The 16480-nt window shown below is 36.9% G+C and overlaps 1 protein-coding gene across 4 annotated transcripts in view; it reads right to left on the bottom strand.

Annotated features, from left to right (window-relative positions):
• Positions 1–16480, bottom strand: part of CTNNB1 (catenin beta 1) — a 48666-nt gene that overhangs the window by 13836 nt on the left and 18350 nt on the right. For all 4 annotated transcript variants that reach the window (XM_018066894.1, XM_018066895.1, XM_018066897.1 and 1 more), the window contains exons 2-6: positions 2146–2206; positions 1477–1704; positions 1032–1285; positions 662–900; positions 371–572 (exon numbers count right to left, since the gene is read on the bottom strand). In XM_018066894.1, coding sequence (XP_017922383.1) covers positions 371–572; positions 662–900; positions 1032–1285; positions 1477–1704; positions 2146–2158 — 936 coding nt within the window. In that variant the 5' untranslated portion in view covers positions 2159–2206. The remainder of the gene's footprint in view (positions 1–370; positions 573–661; positions 901–1031; positions 1286–1476; positions 1705–2145; positions 2207–16480) is intronic.

The raw sequence follows: 16480 nt of genomic DNA, 5'->3' as shown, positions 1-16480 counted from the left end.
GAGCTGTGAACTCATCCATCACTTTCTCCAAGAAATATGCATAAACCCTCAAAAACGGGTCTGGTTCATTTACATGCTCTCATATAGCCCTTCTACTTCCTCCTAAAACTTGAACTAAATAAATTAGCTTATTATTTCAGTGTCTCTCTTCCACCCAACAATGAAAGCTTTAAAAGCAGCTTGCATGCTATGTCCCTATCACCTAGTACAGTGTACACACCAACACAAACACTTAAACAGAGATGTCCAACTTCTCTGAGATACATACGGAGTATAAGGCATACAATAAATTTGCAAAAATCTATAGAAGGACATGACACTGGGGGTCTCCAAGGCTCCATGACAACCACATTCAGAGTAATTCTTTTACCTTGCTTTCTTGATTGCCGTAAGCTAAAATCTGAAGACAGTCTGTTGTAATAGCCAAGAATTTAACATTTGTTTTGTTGAGCAAGGCAACCATTTTCTGCAGCCCGCCAGCTAAACGCACTGCCATTTTAGCTCCTTCCTGATGCAGTAAAAGGTTGTGGAGAGTTGTAATGGCATAAAACAATACAGAATCCACTGGCGAACTGGGAAGAAGGAAAAAAGTCTCATCAGAAATGGTGTGACTGCACTCTTCTCGTCCTGAGCTTGGAGCATTCTGACCATGTTTTCTTACCCAAGCATCTTCACCAGGGCAGGAATGCCCCCAGATTTAAAGATGGCCAGCAAGCCCTCACGATGGTGGGAAAGATTGTGCAAGGTCCCAGCAGTACAGCGAGCTGTTTCCACATCATTTGTGTTCTGCATGGTACGTACAATAGCAGACACCATCTGAGGAGAACGCATGATGGCGTGTCTGGAAGCTTCCTTTTTAGAAAGCTGATGGACCATAACTGCAGCCTTATTAACCACCACCTATAATATACAGGAATTAAGAAACATTAGTTTTCAGTTTTCAAATACTGATGTAAGGTAGACATTTTAAGACTGCTTCCTTGAGAGTTTCCTTCAAAGCAGATTAAAAAGTTGGCCATGTCTCTACTTACCTGGTCTTCGTCATTCAGCAGTTTTGTCAATTCAGGGATTGCACGTGTGGCAAGTTCTGCATCATCTTGGTAGTTAATTAAGTTTACAACAGCATGTTTCAGCATCTGTGATGGTTCAGCCAGACGCTGGACGTTAGTGGGATGAGCAGCATCGAACTGTGTAGATGGGATCTGCATGCCCTCATCTAGCGTCTCAGGGAACATAGCAGCTCTCACCCTCTGAGCTCGAGTCATTGCATACTGTCCATCGATATCTGGAAAAGGTGAATTCGACAGTCAGATCTCCATGAGCTCAGCATCAACCCCAACAGTCAAGCTGAGGCTGCAATCACTCCCTTTTCTTGACCACAATGTTTTACTTAAGCTGTTGTATGCTAACTTTTATAAGAGTAACTGTGCAGTTCTCAAAACTGCACTCTAGCTTTGAGTAGGTAATAATTCTTACCAGCTACTTGTTCTTGCGTGAAGGACTGAGAAAACCCCTGCTCCCACTCATACAGGACTTGGGTGGTATCCACGTCCTCTTCCTCAGGATTGCCTTTACCGCTCAGAGAAGGCGCTGTGGTAGTGGCACCAGAATGGATTCCAGAGTCCAGGTAAGACTGCTGCTGCCAGTGGCTGACGGCTGCTTTTCTGTCTGGCTCCATGGCCATGTCCAGCTCCATCAAATCAGCTGTTGAAAAAAAGTCAAACAGCATCAGTATTGCTACCAGGAAAGTGTTATCTCAATTTGAAAATAAAAATCTGTGATATTACCCACTGAAATCTTTTCAGAAATAAAGTCTGAAAGACAGCGAAGGATAACAGAATGATGGCCAGGATCAGCTCAGGGATGAAAAATCTATACTCTTAGGAGACCACCTAACAGTTACTCACTGAATCAGTGAAGAATGGTACTGCATCCAGGCTCCAGAAGCAGTCATCCAGACTAGATTCCTGCTGGTGGCTTGTTTGCTATTTCATCAAGCCATTAGGAGAAGTGGGCAGAAAATGGAGCAAAAGGTAGCCTGACAAGTAAGCAGGGAGAGAGGAAAGCAGGGGAATCTGAGCCAGACTGGGTTAATGGCAACGAAGCAGAGCCTCAATTTCAGTAACTAAAGTCTACAATACAAACCTTGGGTAGCCATTGTCCACGCAAGATTTTCAAAAAGGTAGTATGGTGTACTTCAGCGACCCTAAAAGAGTTAATCAAAGTCATTAGTATTTAAAATTTTTGATTTTAATACTTATAAGTCACTAGGATAGTCTGTCAAACATCACGGACTACATCCACTAAAAGCCCCAAATCCTCTTTTACCATGTGATACAGTGAAACACAGACCTTATGATCTCCTCTAAATACTTCAACCACAGCTCTATCACTGCCAGACTTCTAAGTTTTCACTTAAACTCTAATCAGCACCTCTTTGTATAAAGCCAGGGGAAAAAGGCTATTCAAAATCAACCCTTCTTTGGGTTTCAAAAGTCCTCTCCTTTCTCTTTTTAACTTCTTTCACTAAAAAAATCACAGGTCTTCTTTTGACAACAGAGGTCCAATGGGGTTTTTAAAACACCAAATTTCACTGAACAAGTCGACTGTTAAAACTCTCTTCTGATATTACAATGCCATCTAAAATATCATCATAAAGCAGGTATGGTGACTGGATCAGAACAGATTTCAGATGGTTTACTAAGAAGTAACATTACTTTTCAAATTAGTCTGTAACGCAAAATTAGAAGCACCATTTTAAAAACTTTTCTAAGTTCAAATTTATAGCAATGATTTATTATAAATACAAGTATTACTGTCTGGAATACTTTAATCAATATAAAAATCATTCACATATATATTAAAAATCTTAGCATCTAATTTTATGTCTCCATTTTGGCTTTTTTGTGTCATATTCAGGAAAACGCTGAATTATGCAGCTATTTGCAAATGAGACCAGTTTAAGAGCTCAGGGTCTCCAGATATTCCTAACAAAATTTCCTTCATTACAAAGTCTGTCCCTTAACAAGTTCACTTTGTACTACAAATTAAATATTAGATGTAAATTACCAATGTGGACTAGATATTTAAACGTGAAGTGTGTTTTTCATAAAACAATGTACAAAGAAGTTTAAATGTGTTTAATGCAGTTGGAAACTGTACTTTAAAGTCCTATTTTCTGTCCTATGTAAAGAAGTATGTGTTGATTATCCTGGAATTGCTCTTCCAAAACTGGATTTTTATAACCACAAAGATCACTTGACACCTAAAGGTGACAAGAGTTGTGGATACAATTGTTTTATCATCCACAGTAGAAACAATTGACAGTTTACTTAGAAGGCAAAATGAAGGTCAGAAAGTAACAAAGTTATTCCTGTCAATAAGAAACCTATATTTTAAAATCAAGTACTAAGCAGGATTATGTGTTCCATGTTTCCATTCAGTAGGATAGGACTGGGGTGTAGAAACTTGCATTTTTAATTAACACTCTAGTATGCAGAAAGCAATCTGTAAACCACATGGTAAGAAATATAATGACGGAAGAAACCTAGGTTCTTTGTCCACTTATGGCTGTATTTTAGCTCCTTATCTTTTGCCTATCTTTGAGACTGGTTATTTAACCCTTTCTTCCCCACCCCTTGGAAAAAATGGGTTCCCCATACCCCGTTCCAGCTAGGGAAGGGGATTTATATGTTCCACACTGAGCTCCTCCTCTGGCCAATGCCACAGGGCTCAGAAACCAACTACTCAAATCTACAGTTGCCACAGTTTAAGAAGTGCTTTGATGTATCTGGCATTAAGAAAAAAAAAAACATTTTATAGTGTTTTTTTCTTGATACAAAAGCAAAACATATTAGCCATGTTACTGGGTAAAATGTATGTGGGCTGACCTAGTAACCTGACCATGATTTACAATGTCATTATGGAAAAGACATTTTCATGTCTCTGTTCCAAAGTTACAATATATAAGTTTGTATGTTGGGGACTTCTTAAAACAATTTTTTTCTAGCACTTTCAAACTTACACAACATTATGCAACACACATAAAATTTTTTTTTACTGTTTATGGCAACCCTCTAATGTGGGCGGCCAAGTGTCAATCAGAAAGTAGAGAAGTAAAAAGTAGTAATGAAAATGAGTATATACATAAGCAGCAGTATATACTAACTCACCCACACACTATTCTTCAGACAAATCTAGATTTACCTAAAATCTGAGAATCATTTACCAAACAACTGAATATACTGACCAGAAAACTAGGGCAGAATCTTGCCTCAACAAAAAGCTTTCCTTATTCTTCCTCTAGGCAGAGCTTTCAGCCAAGGGGTTGGCTTGCCTTCACTACACCCTGCCAATCATTAAGGGCCTAGAGTGCCTCATCAACTAAGGCTTAGGAAATACTTCAGGAAAAAAGACTCCAGAGAAACAGAATGTTAAAATTGAGGTAAAGTGGGGAGGGAAACAATGTTTCACTTTATTACCCTCATAAAGAGAATAAGTAAGAATGAAAAGTTCAGGGAGAACGGATACATGTCCCTTTGCTGTCCACATGAAACTGTCACGACATTGTTAATAGGCTATATTCGAATATAAAATTTAAGAGAATTAAGTTCAGTAAAAAACTGAAATTGTGAAAAACTCCTAGAACATAAAGGAAAAATACACAGAATATAAGGAAAGAAGCAATAGAATCAACTCAGGATCAAGGCTTCAACTGACATGCACTTCAAAAAGAAATATGAGAAAATGGGGAAAAGCCCACTGTGTACCGATCAAGATAAAGGGAGTATGATACTTTTCAAAAAAAAAAAAGCAAGTACTAAATGTTCCTAGATGCAAGTGACCTCTAACTACAGACTACATTTAGAACGCTTCATTTCCTGCCAGCTTTATCACCACCAAGAGTGCTCTGACGAAAGAGGGTGCCAGGGGATCACCAACTTACCCAGTCTAATGGTGCAGTGGACGCATGCATCCTTTTTTAAATTCTTCTCTTTTTGCTTAACATATGCTCTTTTTCTAATGATACATTTTAAAAGAACATCTCAAAATTCATCTTATATCTAGTACATGTAATTTCAATCTAAGGATAAAGTTCATTCTGAACCATACCTCATTCAAAGTATTACTATTGAATACTTAGTAATTCAGTGAATTACTTATTGATTCAATACTTCAATTGAATTTTTCCTTCAGTTTTTCTAGCAAGGGTACCTAAACACGCTAGGTTTTTCTTTTTCTTATAATGAAGATTTTCAAATATGCACTAAGGCAGACACAACTTTATACTGCACACAACACCTATACTTAACGGCTGTCAGTATCATGCCATACTGGTGTCTTCCTACAGAATGATTTTAAAGCAAATTACATACATCAGTACTTCATGAAACTATAAAAAACAAGGATATTTTCTTATATATCACATTACAAAAATTAGCCTTAAAGCTTCACTTCAAAATGATGGTTGGAGGCTCTACTTCACCTTCTGTACAAAAAGTGGTCCTCGGTCAAAACCTACAATGAAAATTTTAACACAATATAGATTTCATCTCAATACAAAATTATCTTGATTACCTTGGATTTCAAAAAGTTTGAGTACTACTTAAAGTAACTTTGCTACGTAAAAATAAAACATCTATTATAGAATCAATTTATACTAAATTACTGGCAGTTCATGCTAACAATTCGCTTCTCCAATAATCTAGTAAGAAAGTTGATAAACTTTTCATATATTTTCGGGGATTTAAAATATAGTTTGTAGTAAAGTCTAATTTTGTACATCTAAAAGCACATACATATGCATTCTTATTAACTGTCACCAATACCTTGCCATTTAAAAATTTACAGTCTCCTCAAATCTTCCTGTTTAAGCACTTTTTATTCAACGCTAAAATGTTTAAATCACAACTTACGCTAGTTTCCCTTCTGCTTTTACTCCCAGAAGTGGAGGGTGGTGGTGGTGGTCTGTGTCCATCCATCCACCCATCGTGTGTGTGCGTGTGTGTGTGCGTGTGTGTGCGTGTGTGTGTGTGTGTGTGTACGTGCGTGTGTGTCCTGGGAGGGGCCTTTTCAAAATGGGTAATAAAAAGCTGAACATTTAATGAGACTTTCACTCCTTCCTCTGAAATACCTACATTACTGTCACAGTAAAAAATCCCTATTAGAAATCTGAACTGTGGCAAGGGGAAATCAGGATATTCCTGATCATTTTCCTGTCTTCTCTATCTCAGCCATAAAATAATACACGTGTGTGCGAAGTCACTTTAGTCGTGTCCAACTCTTTGTGACCCCATGGACTGTAGCCCACCAGGCTCCTCTGTCCATGGGATTCTCCGGGCAAGAATACTGGAGTGGGCTGCCATTCCCTTCTCCAGGGGGATGTTCCCGACCCAAGGATCAGTTGTGCGGCTCCTGCACTGCACGTGCTGAGCCACCAAGGAAGCCAAATACTATTTTTCTTTGGTGTTCCTATAATAATGACATTTTGTTATATTTGGTTTTCTATTAAATTTACTATTAGGTATTTTTAACAAAAATAGAAAAGTCAGTTCCTTTTGTTGTAGACTCTTTATTAAATATTATCCATACTTTATCATAAGTCTATACCATAACCACACCTCCAGATTCTTGAATATTTAGTGTTTCCTATTTACCTTGGTATTCAAACAAAGTTTAAAAAAATGTCTTTGCATATCAATTCATTCTCTTATTTCCATTTCCCTTCTGCCTAAGGATTGCTTCAACTACTGGATTAAATAAGAACTTTTAAGTTTCAAAGTTTTGATACATAGCTTGAAAATACTGATGCAGCATAAACTGATAGTCACCAAAGAAGGCACTGTACTAGTGACCAGCTTACCCCAAGGGCCTACCAAGCACTGGCTGCTTTCTCAGACAACTTTTGATAGCTACATCCACCTATCTAATGTATACCCCACCCCCTGCCCTGTAAGTTCTAAATTCTGAGAAGATTAAAATTAAATGCTTCATTTCCCTCCCTACATGGAGCCATTTGTCTCGCTAGACCTTGATGTTCTTTTGCATTTTTATGCACACATGTGTATGTTATTGCTGTTCTTTTGCATTTTTATACACTACATGTGTATGTTATGTGTAAGAAGTCACTGGGATAATCATTGATATACGAAGTTAAACCAACTATGTGTGTCTGAGAATATGAATTCACTACTTAAAACAATTCAGTTATGGCTTTTATCCTTTACATGTATATGTTGTTAGTCTCAATGATGACTAACTTCACACAGAATCTTTGGTCAGTAACACAATCCTAATACAGTCCTCATCCTCTAGGGGGAAAAAAAAATGTTTTTCAAGACAGATTTTCACTTTATCTACTCTAAGAACAAATTACTACATAAAGTAGAAACTTTCTCCAGCTTATACTAAAATATAAGCTACCAAAAAGACTGATTTTTTCAGTTTTGTTTTTATTTTCATTTTTATTACTTTTATCTCAATTTTATTTCTGTTTTTGAATTTAAAATTTTTTTATTATACTTGATTTAAAATATGTTCATTTCAGGCATGCGGTTTCAGATTCTTTTGCATTATAGGTTATAAGATACTGAATATAATTGTACTATATGGTAAATTCTTATTGTTTATCTATTTTATATACAGCAGTGTATATATATGTTAATCTCATTATTTCTAACTATTCCCTCCCTCTCCCCTTCCCCTTTGGTAACCAGTTTTCTTTTCTATGCCTGTGAGTCTGCTTCTGTTTTATAAATAAGTTGATTTGTATCATTTTTTTAGATTCCACATATAAATGATAATCATTTTCTTTAACTTATTTAGTATGATAATCTCTAAATCTACCCATGTAGCAGCAAATGACATTATTTCATTCTTTTTTATGGTTAAGTAGTCCATGGGGTCGCTAGGAGTTGGACACAACTGAGCGACTTCATTTTCACTTTTCACTTTCATGCACTGGAGAAGGAAATGGCATCCCAAACCAATGTTCTTGCCTGGAGGATCTCAGGGAAGGGGGAGCCTGGTGGGCTGCCAGCTATGGGGTCGCACAGAGTCGGACACGACTGAAGCAACTTAGCAGCAGCAGCAGCAGCAGCATCCCACTGTGTATGTGTGTGTCTTTATCCATTTATCTGTCAGCGGACACTTCCATGTCTTGACTGTTGTGCATAGTGCTGCTGCCAACACGGGTGTGCATTCAAGATTGATATTTTAAAATATAGCTATTTCAAAATGCATACAGAATAGCCTTTATCGACAATAGTACATTTTATAATTTCCAAGTATAATTTTATGCAAGCTAAAATAACTGTTTATGTAGTAAAAGTATAAGGAATATACACCATTTCCTTAATACCCAGGGGTAAAAGGAATAGGAAAGGAAAGGATATTAAAAATGGCTTCAACTCATCAGCAGTGTGTGTGTGTTTAATCAAACATAGCAAAATTACATCTGTTAATCTGGGTAGTGAGTTCATGGTATTTACTATATTACTCTCTACACTTTACATGGCAAAAAATAACTAAATGAAACAAGAACAAGCTATACATCAGCATTTCAGATGATATGATTTAAACTCCAAATATGATTTAAAAATAAGACTACCTTTGTTTATAAACAGTCTCACAGACATAGAGAATGATCTTATGGTTACTAGAGGGAAGGATCCCGGGGGGAAGGGATAGGGAGTTTGGGGTGGATATGTACACACTGCTGTATTTAAAATGGATAACTAACGAGGACCTAGTGCATAGCACAGGGAACTCTGCTCAATGTTATGTAGCAGCCTGGATGGGAGGGGACTTTAGGGGAGAATGGATACTTTTATGAATGGCTGAGTCCTTTCGCTGTTCACCTGAAACTATCACAACATTGTTAATCAGCTGTACTCCAATATAAACCAAAACATTTAAAAAAAAATAACTTTGTATGTTAACCTTTTAAAATTCATTAAAATGGAATTACCAAAGATAGGCACAATAAAGGACAAAAACGGTGAGGACCTAACAGAAGTAGAAGAGATTAAGAAGAGGTGGCAAGAATACACAGAAGACCTGTATAAAAAAGCTCTTAATGACCCAGATAATCAGGATGGTGCAGTCACTCACCTGGAGCCAGACATCCTGGAGTGTGAAATCAAGTGGGCCTTATGAAACATTGCTATGAAGAAAGCTAGTGGAGGTGATGGAATTCCAGGTAAGCTATTTCAAATCCTAAAAGATGATGCTGTTAAAGTGCTGCACTCAATATGCCAGCAAATTTGGAAAACTCAGCAGTGGTCACAGAACTGGGAAAGGTCAGTTCTCATTCCAGTTTCCAAAGGAAAGCAATGTCAAAGAATGTTCAAACTACTGGATAATTGCACTCATTTCACATGCTAGCAAGATTATGCTCTAAATCCTTCAGGCTAGGCTTCAGCAGTAAGTGAACTAAGAATTTACAGATGTTCAAGCTGGATTTAGAAAAGGCAGAGGAACCAGAGATCAAACTCTATGATCCAATGGATCATAGAAAAAGCAAGAGAATACCAAAAGAAAAAAAAAAAAATCTGCTTCATTGACTATGCTAAAGCCTTTGACTGGGTGGATCAAAACAAACTGGAATATTCTTCAAGAGATGGGAATACCAGACCACCTTACCTGCCTCCTGAGAAAGCTGTATGCAAGTCAAGAAGCAACAGTTAGAACTGGACATGGAACAAAAACTGGGAAAGGAGTACGTCAAGGCTGTATATTGTCACTGTTTATTTAACTTACATGCAGAATACATCATACGAAATGCTGGGCTGGATGACTCACAAGCTGGAATCAAGATTGCTGGGAGAAATGTCAACAACCTTAGATATCCAGATGATAACCACTTTAAAGGCAGGAAGTGAAGAGGAACTAAAGAGCCTCTTGATGAGGCTGAAAGAGGAGAGTGAAAAAGCCTGCCTGAAACTCAAAATTCAAAAAACTAAGATAACAACATCTGGTCCTGTCACTTCATGGCAAATAGATGGGGAAAAAGAGGTAACAGTGTCAGACCTAATTTTCTTGGGCTCCAATATCACTGTGGACGGTGACTGCAGCCATGAAATTAAAAGACACTCCTTGGAGGGAAAGCTATGACAAACATAGTGCATTAAAAAGCAGAGAAATCACTTTGCCAACACAGGTCCATAGCCAAAGCTATTTCTAGTAGGCATGTATGGATGTGAGAGCTGGACCATAAAAAGGCTGAGTGCCAAAGAACTAATGCTTTTGAACTGTGGTGCTGGAGAAGACTCTTGAAGAGTCCCTTGGACTGCAAGGAGAACAGTCAATCCTAAAGCAAATCAACCCTGAATACTCATTGGAAGGACTGGTGCTGAAGCTGAACCTCTAATACTTTGGCCACCTGATGTGGAAAGCCAACTCACTGAGAAAGACCCTGATGCTGGGAAAGACTGAGGGCAAGAGAAGAAGGGGGCAAACAGAGGATGAGATGGTTGGATGGCATCACTGACATGAGTTTGAGCAAACTCAGGAAGATAGTGAAGGACAGGGAAGCCTGGCCTGCTGCAGTTCATGGGGCTGCAAAGAGTCAGACACGACTTAGTGACCGAAAAACACCCAAAAAGAGATACGAGTATTTTACAGAAACTCTTGTTAAATCAGCTGAGCTTTACAAACTCAAGTCTCAAATATAAGGATAAGATAAGTATGTCCATCTACCTGCAAAGGTAGCTGTCACAAAAGCTAAACAAGGCTATAAGTCATTTTAAAAGGCTAGAGATTGTAGGTATGTGGGAAAATCTGTTTGCATTACATCCTGAAACTGAAAATTCTGTTTCTCAAAGTTCACAAAATGACTGCCTAATTTTTTATACTAAGGACACTCTTTGCTAACATTCTAGAGACACTTTTATACCCATTTTAAGTGAATTTCAGAGTCTGATAAACTGCACAGAAAACATAATTCAATTAAATTTTTAGTGAAAGTTACTAAATTATATACAAACTATTTTTCTATATACATTTAGGATAGTCAGAAAAACATATCACAGAAAGAGTTCACTCATAATTGCAACAATAAAAAACAAAAAAAGTACATAAAAATCAAATGGAAAGCTGTCTTATTCCTAACTAGAATTTTTTTTGTACTGTATAAACAGGCCAGTTTTCTCTTAGTTCATAAAGTCAGTGTATTTCCAACAAAATAATGATTTCTTTAGGAGTGAAAATGATTCCTAAATTCATCTGAAATGGAAGTATGAAGGTAATTTTAAAAAAGACTGAAATAATGATAAAAAAAGAACCAATTCTATCAGATACTAAAACTCAATATAAATCAACAGCCACAGCAATTAAACAATTTATATTATTGGGGGCAGGAATGGTTAAGAGACTACAGTAATCAGAAAACATCCAGACATAATGTGGCAATTTAATAAATGTAAAAGGCAATATTTCAACTGTGGGAGACAGCTGGACTATTTGATTAATACTACTAGCAGAAAGAGACTTTTTTTCCTTGTAAAAAATACTATTTTTAAATCCTTACTTGGCTATATTAAATGTACACAAGACAAATATTTACAGGCCAAAAAAAAAAAAACCAATGAGACAAAATATGGTATACATATGAAGGGTGGTATACATGGAAATAAAACTATGGTAAGAAGCCCAATATAAGCATGACTCTGAACTCTGAAATCAAAAAGTAAAGACAGGATTTTGTATGTGTTTGTGTTAAAAACTTAAAAAATTCCAAGCCAAAAAAAAAACAAACAACCATGCATAAAGTACTTTTAAAAATGACATATTGAACACCGTAAGTGAAACGTGATTATAGGCTAATACCCATAGCACACACAGAGAACTGAGGAGAAATCAGTAAACATAGCAGAGGAAGGGCAGGAACCACCACTGAAGGAAAAATAAACAGCGAAAAATATATGCAAAAGAGCTTAAATTCATTTTTTTCTGCTTATCAGATTGTTAAGAGCAAAAAAGATTAATAATACTGATGATATGGATATATTTAAACTGCCACAAGGTTTTTGGACAGTAAGTTGGCACTATTCATTAAATATAAGTGTAAACACTCTTTCACATAAAAATACCACTTTATAACAGAAATGTATTCTGCAGAATATTCACAGAAGCATGACAAAAGGTCTGCACAGTGAAGCATTCATAAAGCTGGAAATTAACCAAATGCTCACCAACAAGACAGTGAATAATGTATCCATTGGATAGAATGTATATTCATCTACTGAACAAATATTTAAGTACCTTTTATGTTACTAGCATTGCATAACGGTGAATAAGAGTCAGAGTCAAGGTCATAGTCTAGGAAAGCCTGCATTCTATTGGAGTATTAAGTAATAAAAACAAAACAATTTAAAGACTGAGAACTGCTGTGAAGAAAATAAACAAGGTAAGAATAGAGTAACTAGTGAGTGGCTGGTGACTAGTTAAGAATGAGTGCTGAGAGGAAGCGACAGGAATACAGGAGGAGCTAGCCAGGTGAAGATGGGGCAGAACACTCCTGTGCAGAAAACCAGTGCAAAAAAAGTAAACAGCACTGAAAGGTACCCTGTGGAATCATAGGGCCAGATCGATGAAAGGTACACTGGGAAGCCAATGGAGTAACTAACACCTGTGATTCCACATGTTTTTAAGTTCACTCTAGTGTCCGTACCGGAGAAGGCACTGGCGACCCACTCCAGTACTCTTGCCCGGAAAATCCCACGGACGGAGGAGCCTGGTAGGCTGCAGTCCATGGGGCCGCTAAGAGTAGGACACGACTTCACTTTCACTTTTCACTTTCATGTATTGGAGAAGGAAATGGCAACCCACTCCAGTGCTCTTGCCTGGAGAATCCCAGGGACGGTGGAACCTGGTGGGCTGTGGTCTATGGGGTCGCACAGAGTTGGACACGACTGATGTGACTTAGCAGTAGCGCTGTCTATAGGGAAAAGAAAAGATCGTGAGGGGCAAAAGAAAAGCAGGGAGAAGAGTTAGGAGACTACCGTAAATCATCCAGGTGAGAGGGATAGAGGATTACTATGAAGCCATTAAAAAAACAGAAAAAAATACAACATATATCTAATACACAAACTATTTATATACTTTTTTTTAGATAGACTTCTCACATACACTTGCAAAAGAAAATGTTTAGAAATAATATATTGGTATTAGAAATGATAATTTGTCCAAGAAAACAGCTATCATTTAGCACACTGTTAGCCAAACACTAAGTATACGTTTCTAAACATAAAAGCTAAGTGATCTATAAAATGGACTTACTGCGAAAGAAATGTGGAAACTACTCAGCCAATCATTAGCACCTCAAGACACAAACTGTTTTTTAAAAAAGACATTATTGAGGTGGATAAACCTAGAACCTGTTATAGTGAATGAAGTGAGTCAGAAAGATAAATATCGTATTTTAACACACATATATGGAATCCAGAACAATGGTGCTGAAGAATTTATTTACAGGGCAGCAGTGGAGAAACAGACAGAGAATAGACTTCTGGACATGGGGAGAGGGGAGGAGAGAGTGAGATGTATGGAAGGAGTAACATGGAAACTTACACTACCATATGTAAGATAGATAGCTGACAGGAATTTGCTGTATGGCTCGCAAACAGGAAACGCAAACAGGGGCTCTGTAGCAACCTAGAGGGGTGGGATGGGAGAGAGATGGGAGGGAGGTTCAAAACGAAGGGGATATATGTGTACCTATGGCTGATTCATGTTAAGGTTGATAGAAAACAACAAAATTCTGTAAAGCAATTGTCCTTCAATAAAAAAATTAATTTAATTTTTTAAAAAAGACTTTTTTTATCTTAGGAAAAATAAATGTTTTCTAAAACAAAGGAAATCAAACTTACAGCAATTTTTAAAATTATTTAGGCAAATGTCATTTTATCAATAAATTTCTATTTTTAGTAATTTAACCTAAGAGTTTTTCATTCAATTATTCTACTAAAGTGGAGATACTCCAAAAATCAACTTCATCACAAAATAATGCCAGATACCTGATTAAATTATTTTTATTACCTTTAAAAGTATCTTTTACAGCTTTAGTGTGTTTCCTTATAGTATCAGGTAAACACCTAACACTGCCCTAGAAATATTTAATTAGGTAGCATAATTAAATGCCTAGCAACTTCAGTTCTGAGACAAGTATCATCCCAGGAACTCTTCCCAGCAATCGCATAAAGTAGGTAACATCCCCCCAACCATTAGATGAAAAAAATGACTAGCAGCAGTTAATAAGAGAATAGCTAGTAAGCTTCTCAGTTAAAACTCAAATCCAGGGGCCTTCCCTAGCAGTCCAGTGGTTAAGAATCTGCCACACAAGGCAAGGGACATGGGTTCGATCCCTAGTTGGGGCACTAAGATCCCACATGCTGTGAAGCTACTAAGTCAGTGAGCCCATGAGTCTCAACTACTGAGCCTGAATTCTGGAGCCTGCACACTTCAACTAAGACCCAAGGAAGACCAATAAATAAATAAAACTATTAAGGAAAAAACAAACAAACCTCAAATTCAAGTCTGTTTAGCTCAGTCACATCCCTTTTCAATCAAATCATGTATCCCATCCCCACCCCCAAAGTTGTAACAGTTAGTAATTAACAATTACTGCTGCAGTTAAGAGCAAGGGTTAACAAATTGTAAATAAAAGTATCATAAGTAAGACTAAAGAACTACAATCTCTGCACAGTAACCACGGCATCACTACATACTCCATACTTTGACTCTGTGCCTAGAACAAATGCTGACAAGAAAAAAGCAGGATCATCAAACATGAGTATATTATACTAAGAAAATGGGAGATTTTACTTCAAGAAAATTTCCAGATGTTAATCTCTAAATTCAGGCTACCAGCAGAATTAATGGCAAGTACTCAATGGCTTCCATAAGCAATTTGATGCATTGCTTTATGATCCCATAACCTTCCTCTTCTCCAACTTGTTACAAGAGTTTCCCTTCCCCACCATACCAGCACACTGATCTTTAAAAACAAATAAGAGTAAGTGAACTTTGAGAGGGCCTGGAACTTCACCATGAGTTTCTCACGTTTCTAAAAGGCTTAGCACAGATCAAGCTCACTCTTAATGGACTGAATGTTAAAAATAAGAAAAATGTTCTAAAAGTAGGCAGGGTAACAACTAAAATGTAAAATAGAGGCTCTAAGCCAACAACAATTATATATAATCTAAGAGACTTAATGCTTTTAGGAACATGAAGGATTCACTTGTGAAGAATCTTACCTAGAACAGAAGTCAGCAAACTTTCTGTTAAAGGCCAGACAGTGAATACTTTAGGGTTCTGTAGGCCAGAAGCTCTCTGTAGCAACAATTAAACTCTGCTACTGCAGTAAGAAAGCAATCACAGACAATATGCCCACTAACAAGCAAGGCTAGGTTCCAATACAACTTTATTCGTGGAAAGTGCAAATTTGAATTTTGTAAATTTCATGTGTCATGAGATATTATCACCTGAGATATTACCTTTAGGCATTAAAAAGTGTAAAAATCATTCTTAGTTCGCAGGCCCTGAAAACCAGGTGAGGTGGCAGGCAATAACTGGCCAACCCCTGTTTATTACTTACTTTCACTGAGAACAAACCAAAGGACAAGTGAGTTTACTTTCGAATTAAACCTAAATGTGAAGAACAGCAGCAGAAAGGGTTTCTAAGTGGGCTACTAAGAATAGTCACACACTTCTTTCCCAAAAGTATCTTCAAAAATAAGTGTTACTTTAAAAAATGAAACTGGACCAAATGATATGAAAGCCATATCAAGACCATCTGTTTTGGAAAAACCATTTCAGGCCATTAAGTTCAGGTAGACGCTAAAACAGAAACACAGTTCAACATATGCATGCCTTTTTCTTCCCCCTGTAAAAGATGTTAGCCACTGTTATTGATTAATGATGGTCATTATTAATGTATCACTTAGACCCACATGTTTGGCCAGTGGTGACAGTGTCTGAAGAGGATGTGATGATAATACATAAATTATGTGTTACCTAGAATTATTTTTTAACTCTCTAGAAACAATTTCTAGTGCTATCAACACAGACAGAATGATTTATTTTTCATTTACTTTTCCCCCAATAGTGTGTATTTATTTCTCATTATAATAAATATCTTTATACAGAAGAATGTTAAGAATATTACTGTCTTAATAATTCCAACTTTCTCTCTATGTCATTTAGTTTAATTTTTCAACAGTTATGCACCTGGTACTTTCAGAAAATGTTCAATGAACATTTTTGGAAACATTAAGGGGTGGGGGTTAGGGAACCAATCTCCACATGATGGAAAATATGAATATTGTTATCTCTACACCTCAGAAACATAGGAATTGATAAATGACTCATCCAAGGATGAGACAGATTCAAACACTAGTCTTTTTTTTTTAATTCCACATATTGTGATCTCTAATCTGACAGAAACTTTTCCTCACATTTTATTCAAAAATCTGTAAAATCA

Source organism: Capra hircus, chromosome 22 (assembly GCF_001704415.2).
Source record: "Capra hircus breed San Clemente chromosome 22, ASM170441v1, whole genome shotgun sequence".
Classification (NCBI taxonomy): Eukaryota; Metazoa; Chordata; class Mammalia; order Artiodactyla; family Bovidae; genus Capra; species Capra hircus.
The sequence above is the reverse complement of the archived record's forward strand: the minus strand, read 5'-3'. Positions and strand labels throughout refer to the sequence as shown.